Raw genomic sequence first — 9,322 nt, 5'->3', positions numbered from 1 at the left:
CAAGGGAAGCAGCTTTAGCTGAGCTTAATGAGCAAGCATCAATAAAACAAGAAGAGAAAGGACACAGAAACTGGGATTTCTTTCTTGGTTTTTAGACATCGATATCGATTAGAGGTTGAAGTCAGAAAAGGGGGACTAGAATGTTAAGGAGAAAGTCTTGGAGCTGTGAATAGAACCTACTTGCATTCGTTCTGGAGTTCATTTTGACATAGAGACATGTTGTAGGTGTGCTAAAAACGTAAAAGCCTTAAGGGAAGTGAATATTTTAATACTTCAGTAAGTTCAGTGTGTCCATTGGGCTTGATGGGCATCCAGTAAATGTTCATTGATTGAGTACAAATTATTATAATAAATACAAAATAAATGATTCAGCATATTTGCAATGATATGTTAATTGAGTCACAAAATGAATTACAGAAAAGAAAGATTTGCATGATCAATATGAAAAGAGAGCCTTCTACGGGGTATGGAGACAGAGGGCCTTTGCTTCTTTATCCACTCACTAGAGAAGGTAAGAACTAAGTCTCTTCAGTGAAATGCTAAATGGTTCTTTGGGGATCAAGACATTAGGGTTCTGAAAGCACAGTCAGGATGCTCTGAACTGCAGGTAGTGTATGGATTTGCATTCTCCTACCATGTTTATTTAAAGAGCCAGAAAGAAAATCATGGATCCATTTGCAGTAGCTTAAGAAACACTCCTGGGTGAATGGTGGAGGACAAATCTGTCTTCTTTCTCACTTAGATTTGCCCAGTGTGCTGAGAGTAGAACACGGGCACCCAGAAAGGGTCTAAGGTATGTGGAACAACTGGAGAGTCATAAGAAAAAGCTGTCTATTACATGTTGGATGAGAGCAGCCAGGAGGATCAAATCAGGTCTACCACTCCCTGATCTGGCACCTCACTTCTTCTTGATCTTAATTACTGTTAACTATAAAAAGGAGTCAATAATATCCATTTTCATGGTTTTCATAGATATCAAACAAGATAGTGTCTGTAAAGGGGTAATTATAATGTCTTGCACATGGCAGTCACTATTTTTGTTTTTGTCTTTTATCATTATTTCCGTAGATAACTCAACAACCATTGTGGTAGACTGGGGGTGATTCAGCAACTTTTTAAAAATATTTTTTGAGTTGTAGATGGACACAGTACATTTATTTTACTTATTTATTTTTATGTGGTGCTGAGGATCAAACCCAGTGCCTCAAACGTGCTGGGTAAGCACCACTGAGCTATGAGCCCAGTCCCATGATTCACCAATTCTTTAGTAATCATCCCCCCAGACTTGAGAAATGATTTGGTAATTCTTTAAGCTTTGATATGATGCTGTATGTTGAACTAGATTAGATCCATCTCTTTTATTGCAGCACAGGTTATGATTTCGCTCTCAAGACAGCCCTAATCATCTAGATTCATGGGTATCTTTTATGTTTTAAAAATTATATGATCATATTACTCATTTGACATTTTTCTTTTTGTCCTGAGGATTGAACCCAGCAGTGTTTAACCACTGAGCTACATCCCCAGCCCTCCATAATTTTTTGAATTTTGAGATAGGGTCTCACTAAGTTGCTCAGGAACTTCCTAAGTTGCTGAGGCTGGCTTTGAACTTGTGATCCTCCTGCTTCAATCACCAAAATTGCTGGGATTACAGGTGTGTGCTACCATGCTGGGCCTTTTTTTTGACATTTTAAAATAGTTTATTTTATTATTTATTAGTGCAAAAGTCTTAAATGGTAGTTCAGGAAGTTCAGAGTGTGCACTTGGCATGATGGGCTTCTAAAAGATGTTTATTGATTGATTTAAATTGATTCCAATAAATGACAAAATAAATGATACAGCATATTTACAATCTTGTTAAATGAGTCACAGAATGAATTAGAGAAGAGGGAGATTAATTTGAAGAGAGGGCTTTCTATGGAATATGAGATATAGCCAACTGCAAATAAGGGAAAAGATGCCAATACAGTAGCAGTGGAATGAAGAGACTATCAACATTGTGGTGAGCTCCATTACATACTAGACTAGCACTGAATGATAAAATAATAGAAAAGTTACACTTGAAAGGATTCCTTAACATCACCTGCCTCAGCCCCTTTATTTCACAGATGATGAAACTGGGTCCAAGAAGTGAGTTGAGTTTGGAGGGATGGGAGAAAGAACTTGAGCACTTGAGTTCCCTCAGGTCAGGGTAGGACTTGTTCACATTCTTTTGATTTGAAATCTGAAGTGCTTTCCATCATTCCAGGAATCCTGGAAAGTTAACGTGGCATGGATGGTGATCTACAAGAATCATTCTTGTGTATTTTGTTCATTACCTTGTTTTTACTGCATCCAGGTTTAGATTCTGCATCATGAATCTCTTTTCTGACCTTGCACTTTACCAGAATGCTGTCATAGCCCAGGCTGTGTAATCCCTCTACGCCCTGGACTGAGCTACCAAAGTGGGAAACTTTAGGGCTTCTACATTATCTCCTCCCTCATGAGGAAAAAATGAATATGATGTGACAAAACATGAAGCTAACCATGAGAGAGTATAAGAAGAGTTAGAGTAAAGAGATGAGGAAAATCAAGGTCATGAGATATTGCTGGAGGCTTGGGAACTCCGTAAGCAGGAGTAATAAACTGTGAGGGAGAAATCAGAGTTCATTTCCATTTCCTTTTTCCCCTCATTGTATTATTGCAGAGAATTCCTAATCCTCCCATAATCTTGTGATTCATAATTTTTTTTTGCCTAATCTCTGTTTCAAATGTGGAGAATTTTAGGGAGTCTAGAAGTTAGAAGCAGTGACTTGTTTTTGCAGCTATAGGCAAAAACAAGTAGTTTTTCCTTGTAAGTTGAAAATCATGTAGTTTTGACTCCCCACAAAGCTTGATTTCTTTCTTTCTTTCTTTTTTTTTTTTGTTACTTTCCTTTCTCTTTCAGGTAATGTTTGAGACAGTTCTGCTCTCTGGGACAATGGATGGAGCCAACCACTCTGTGGTGTCCGAGTTTGTGTTCCTGGGACTTTCCAACTCGTGGGAGATCCAGCTCCTCCTTTTCCTCTTTTCTTCTGTGTTCTACTTGGCAAGTCTTATGGGAAACCTCCTCATTGTGTTCTCTGTGACTTCTGACTCTAACCTACACTCCCCCATGTACTTCTTGCTGGCGAATCTTTCATTTCTTGACCTGGGAGTTTGCTCTATTGCAGCCCCCAAAATGATTTATGACCTTTTTAGAAAACACAAAGCAATCTCTTTTGGGGGTTGTATAGCTCAGATCTTCTTTATTCATGCTATTGGGGGCACAGAAATGGTGCTGCTCATAGCCATGGCCTTTGACAGGTATGTGGCCATATGCAAGCCTCTGCACTACCTGACCATCATGAGCCCACGAATGTGCATTTTAATTTTGGCTGTTGCCTGGATCCTTGGCCTCATCCACGCAGTGGCCCAATTGGCTTTTGTTGTAGACCTGCCCTTCTGTGGCCCGAATGTACTGGACAGCTTTTACTGTGATCTCCCTCAGCTCATTAAACTTGCTTGCACAAAGACCAATAGACTGGAGTTCATGGTCACAGCCAACAGTGGACTCATTTCTGTGGGATCCTTCTTCATACTGATCCTTTCTTACATCTTCATTCTGGTTACTGTTCGGAAACACTCCTCAGGTGGTTTATCCAAGGCCCTCTCCACTTTATCAGCTCATGTCACGGTGGTAGTTTTATTCTTTGGACCATTAATCTTCTTCTACACCTGGCCTTTCCCTTCATCTCACGTGGACAAATTTCTTGCTATCTTTGATGCAGTTCTCACTCCTTTTCTGAATCCAGTGATCTATACGTTCAGGAACAAGGAGATGAAGGCAGCAATGTGGAAACTGTTCTATCAGCTTGTGGGTTACAGGAAGATGTCCTAAACACTCTAAAGATAAATCAAAATGCAACTCTGTCCTCGATGATGATTGGAAAAATAAAGTCATTGAAATTTTTGATCTCTCTTAATGCAGTGCACTAGGTTACATTTAGGTGTGTTACCGTGCTATTGTGTATCCCTAGTACCCTACCAAGTGAGGGGACGGGAGCTGGTAGTGGAGCTTCCTGTGCTTCAGACCTGAGCTGGATGATTAATCTAAGTCATTTAATATTCATGATAACTACACAGTATTTTTACTTGGATAGTTTTTAAACATAACTTAGAGATGCTTTCCGCTCATTCTCCTTATATTTCAATGTAAAATGTTTCAAACCAAAGCTGATTTTCACCTTTATTCCACTACTGCCAATATTCTTATACCTCAAAAGGTGCCAAGCAGTGCATTTAATTATTTAGCGTTAGAATAGTGTATTGCTTCTTTTCACTGTATGCTTTCCCTGTTTCGAATTGGTTAATGGTATTTGCTCAAACTATCTACCAAATTGCCATAACGACTAAGTAGTTGTTTTTTTCTTCCCTCCCTCCCTTTCTTTAGTATTTGCTTGCCTACCTCTGTAACTCTTGGTTCTATAATAGAATCATGGAATTTTAGAACTGTAGTTTGAGAGATCATTTGTTCCATGATAAATCAGGTGAAAATCAGGTCTGCTTGCTTTTAGATTAAAAAAATTGAAAATATATCTAAGGCTACTTGTTGATTTGAGTTCCTGAACTTTCTGCTACCAGATTGGTCCTCAGTTCCTTTTGAGTTTGTTTCTAATCCCAAGCAGAAATGACACAAATGAGGCTGTTGCTCTTTTTATTGTTATTAGTTTCATGTGATCACATTTCATTTCCAATTTCTTCTTTATTTGCAGCCCAATAATAAACTTCCTGGACTAAGTCCTGGTTATTTTATAACTGCAGGATTATACCTTATACATAGCATTTTAATGTCATCTACAAAAAATCTCCACAATTAACCAGTATTCCTCTGTCCATATTGCTTTTCTATTGAGCAAATCCTCTAAAGGGCATTCACCATCACTTTTCTCATTGAACCAAGATCTGTCAGTTTTCTGATAAAAGCTTCAAGAATTTTGGGTGTGTATGTTACTGCATTCATTTGTATGCTTCTGTTGGTGAATCGTGGTTTCCATGACTGAACAGCTGGGGTACTTTAGAAATTTTGGGACCTAAAGATAATATAAGGCACAGAGAAAGTTTGTTATTAGCAAACTCATCTACTGATTTATAATCTAATATTTATGATATGATACTAATATCAACTTATTTTAAGGAATCTAGAAAAATGTTACATTTACATCCATATCCCTGAATGTTTGTGATTTTATTTTTTTTGGCACTGGGGATGGAACCCAGGAGTGCTTACCACCATCCCCAGCCATTTTTATTTTTAATTTTGAGATAGGGTCTCACCAAGTTGCTTAGTTAGGGCCTTGTACTTGCAGTCCTCCTGCCTCAGTCTCCCAAGCCCTTGGGATCACAGGTGAGCGATATTTCTCTTTGGTAAAATTAGACATTGGGTAAGGATTGTCAATGGATGAAACTGTTCCTTTTCCCTTTTGTTAACTTTGTTTATACTTCTGTTTCTCCTGATAATCTCACGATAGCCCTCTTTGTGTATCAATGTAACAAAAGTCATGCGATTCTCTCACTTTCTGTTTGGTGGTTGGGGAATGTAGGTGTGCAATCATTCCAAATAAAGTTCAGGTCAGTTTAATCAACATTCTATTTGCCTTTAGCAAGCAAACCTAATTGAAACCGTCATAACTTTTTTCTCATCTGTTGGTATTCTCACAAGATATTTAAAGCCCATTTGTTGTTCTCATGGAAATACCACCAGCTCTACCACTGCTGCCAATTAGCAGTACCACCACCAACATTGACACGACCACCAACATTCATTGAACACTTATGATGTACCAGGTAACATCCTAGGTTGCCTACACACATTCCAACAGCAGTCAGTTAGATGATATTTCATTTTTATTTCACAGTTTAGGTAATAGGAGGCACAGAAATATTTAGCAAGTAGTTTAGGGACATGCAGTTGCTAAGTGATGGAGCAAAGATATAAATCGAGGTGGCTTCTGCTTCAGCATCTCACCTTTGAATCACCATATTATACTACCTCCCAGGATGGTGGGTCCTTTCAACTGTACTTCTAAAATCTAAATATTTTCCTCTTTACTTAACAGCATAAAATGCTCAAGATAAAATATGCATCAACTCAATAAAATATGCTGTTTGATTTTTTTTTTTTTTGGTATTGAGGATTGAACCCAGGTGCACTTAACAACTGAACCACATCCCCAACCTTTTAATTTAATTTTTAAAAATTTGGGACAGGGTGTCACTAAGTTGCTTCGGGTCTCACTACATTTCTGAGGCTGACTTTGAACTTGTGATCCCCCTGCTTCAGCCTCTCTAGTTGTGGGATTATAGGCATATGCCACTCTGCTGGGCTCCAAAACGTGATATCTGAAATTTATGTTCTGTCATTTTAATATATCATTAAAATATCCATGTATTTATTATTCAAAAGGGTTAAGATTTAGAGGTAATTTATGTAATAATTCCTAACATTTATATGTATAAAATAAATGTATAGGGTTTTCCTATCCAAACATCATTATGCATAAGTGGAGGTAGTGTGCTGTCTACCCCTTGTAGATACTTAGTCCATGATCAAGTCATGCCATTTGAAGAAAAGTTTGAAGCCCAAGTGGGCACTTCATGGGGTTTCCTTATTCTCATAGAATCAGAATTTAAATTAGTCCACTCATCAGTGGCAAAGAATGAGTCAATTTTCATGAGTGTTTGGTTCACAGCTGGAAATGACTGCCAGAGAGTCGCCTACACTGGAGCCCTCTGGGTAGCCCATTCTCTCTCTTAAGGGACAGATGCAGAAAATTGGAATGCAGAAATTTGGAATGTAATCAGAAGGTGAGAATTAGTCCAATTATCAATGTCTACAGAAATTAAGTAAGATTCAGAATAACTTGTTATGTGCCAGTTAGGGATGGAAATAATAATAAGAAAAATATACAATTATAAATTTCTGGGATATTTCTGCCTAGTGAAGGAGAAGGATAGGAAACAAATTACGCGATACAGCATATTAATGCCATATGCAAATGCATATCTATCCATGTATGTCTATCTCTGCATCTATTAATGTCTCAATCTATAATGGGGTATAGGCATAAAGGAGGAGATGAACTGCTCTGCTTAGAAGTCTCAAAAGAGAGAGTTAAGCTTGTTATTGAAAGTTGAGGAGGAAGATGAATATGTCCTGGTTCCTGAATATTCAGCATGGTGAATATGGTTAATAGTTATGTATTGTACCCTTGAAAATTTTCTGAGAGTAGATCTTATTTATTCCCAACAGCAATAAAGGTAACTACGTTATTTCATGTATAATTAATTAGAACAAGTAAAAAAAATTAAAAATGGTAACTATATGAGGTGATGGATGTGGTGACTAACTTGACTGTGGTAATCATTTCATTATGTGGATACCTTTATCAAGACATCCCATTGTGTACCTTGAGCATATACAACATTCCTTTCTCCATTATACTTCAATAAAGCTGGGGAGGAAGGTACATTTGCACAGGAGGTTGCCATCTAGCTGTGAGAGGCAATTCTTGCCAGGTGAACACCATTTGAAGGCGTGGGACACTGTGCCAGGGCAGGCCTGATCCATGAGCTCTGAAGGTGCTCTTCTGCTGCATCACAGCCACAGAGATGGGGTTGAGGGGTGGGCAGAGGCTGTACAGATGTAGTTGGCAGCTGGGACTAAGAGTAGGAACAGGCAAAGGGAGAAACATGAGCATGAGAGCAACATGAAATATTTCTTCTAACATCACTTTTATGACATGGTAGGGGGTGAACTTGAGGGGTCTAACTTGAAGTTAGAATGACTTCTGAGGTGCAGGCACAATTACCTGTACATGTGGCAACTTCACAGTGGAAATGAACTAAAGACAACTTTGACTTAGCAATGATTTCCATCAATAGTAAAGCAGTGGTGGTGAAGGTGAGTTCACCATTAATGCATTGTATGACTTAACCTTATAGTAGATAAATGATCAAACTGAAATTCTGTCTACCTGTTAATTGATTTAAAATCAGATATATATGAACATACTCTTATAAATGATGGCAAGTCTGGCAACTTGTGTCTTTCAAATTATAGTTTCGGAGTCTTGATTGTGGCAAGAGGGTTTTGGATTTATTCTAAAAGCATTTGGAGATATTTTGGCATGACCAGTATAATTAGAAATATCTCTTAGATTCTCCTGTAAAATCAGCATGTCACATTGTCAGAGTTCTTTTGATAAGCATTCTTAGGAATGAAGGCTGAGTGATCTGTAGAATGCTCCCTCTCATCTTCATTATCAGTAGTGGTACACTTAATGAATGTTTTCCATATACAAACTTATTGGTTCCTTACAACAATTCTGTGGAGCAGGCACTATTATTTCTTTATTTCTTTTCTTTTTGGGTAAATGGGGTGGGTAACTGGGGATTGAACCCAGGGATGCTTAACCACTAAGCCACATACCCAGTCCCCTTTTAAATTTGTTTTGAGACGGGTCTTGCCAAATTGTTTAGGTTCTCACAAGGTTCTCAGGCTGGAACTTGCAATCCTCCTGCTTCAGTCTCCAGAGTCATTGGGATTATTGGTGTGAACCACCATGCCCAACTTAATTCATTTTATTTTTGTGATAGGGTCTTGCTGTGTTGCTCAGGCTGGAATTAAACTTGGTACCCTCCAGCCTCAGCCTCAGCCTCAGCCTCAGCCTCAGCCTCAGCCTCAGCCTCCCACGGAGCTGGGATTACTAGCATGTTTCACCACATTCACTTTAGAAGTAAAAAAAAAAAAAAAAAAAAAGTAAAACTTGTAGAGAAAAAAATAACTTTATCATTTTAATAGCTTATCTGTTATGGGAGTTACATCCTTTTAGCTGCTGTGAAGGGTGGGACATGAGTTATGGTCATCTTTGTGTTCAGGTCAGCCTGTGCATCCCGATGGAGCATGTAACCCATAGATCTGAGATGATGTTACCTGCTGGAATCAAAGTTGTTTTTTTTTTTTTTTTTTTTTTTCTTTTTAAAGATTTGAACATTTTCAGAGTGATAATAAAAGTATGAAAATTGTACATATTAATGAAATATCATGTAGTGTTATGATGCAAGTACATCTTATAATGTTGGCTCTGTCCCTAAATTTTTCTTCCTATAGTACAGATATTACCATATTACACCTTGCTAAAACTCCAGTGCCTCCTTATAATCCTCAGGAGAAAGTTTAAGCTCATTAACATGGCTATAAATCTCTTCATCATCTGGCCCTTATTTAGTCTTGAACTTTATCTTTTCATATATCTGTCCCCCT

General features: G+C 38.1%; 1 protein-coding gene across 1 annotated transcript; it reads left to right on the top strand.

The window, feature by feature from the left end:
• Window positions 1-475: 475 nt before the first annotated feature.
• On the top strand, window positions 476-3,898 carry LOC306653366 (olfactory receptor 4F15-like; the record flags this gene model as incomplete). The annotated part of the gene is made up of 2 exons (XM_079126368.1): window positions 476-511; window positions 2,927-3,898. Exon 2 carries the CDS (start codon window positions 2,930-2,932, stop codon window positions 3,896-3,898), a length of 969 nt encoding a protein of 322 aa, XP_078982494.1. The 5' UTR covers window positions 476-511; window positions 2,927-2,929.
• Window positions 3,899-9,322: the final 5,424 nt, after the last annotated feature.

This window comes from Sciurus vulgaris (genome assembly GCF_902686455.1).
Source record: "Sciurus vulgaris genome assembly, chromosome: 2".
Lineage (NCBI taxonomy): Eukaryota > Metazoa > Chordata > Mammalia > Rodentia > Sciuridae > Sciurus > Sciurus vulgaris.
This window is presented reverse-complemented; position numbering and strand designations above follow the sequence as displayed.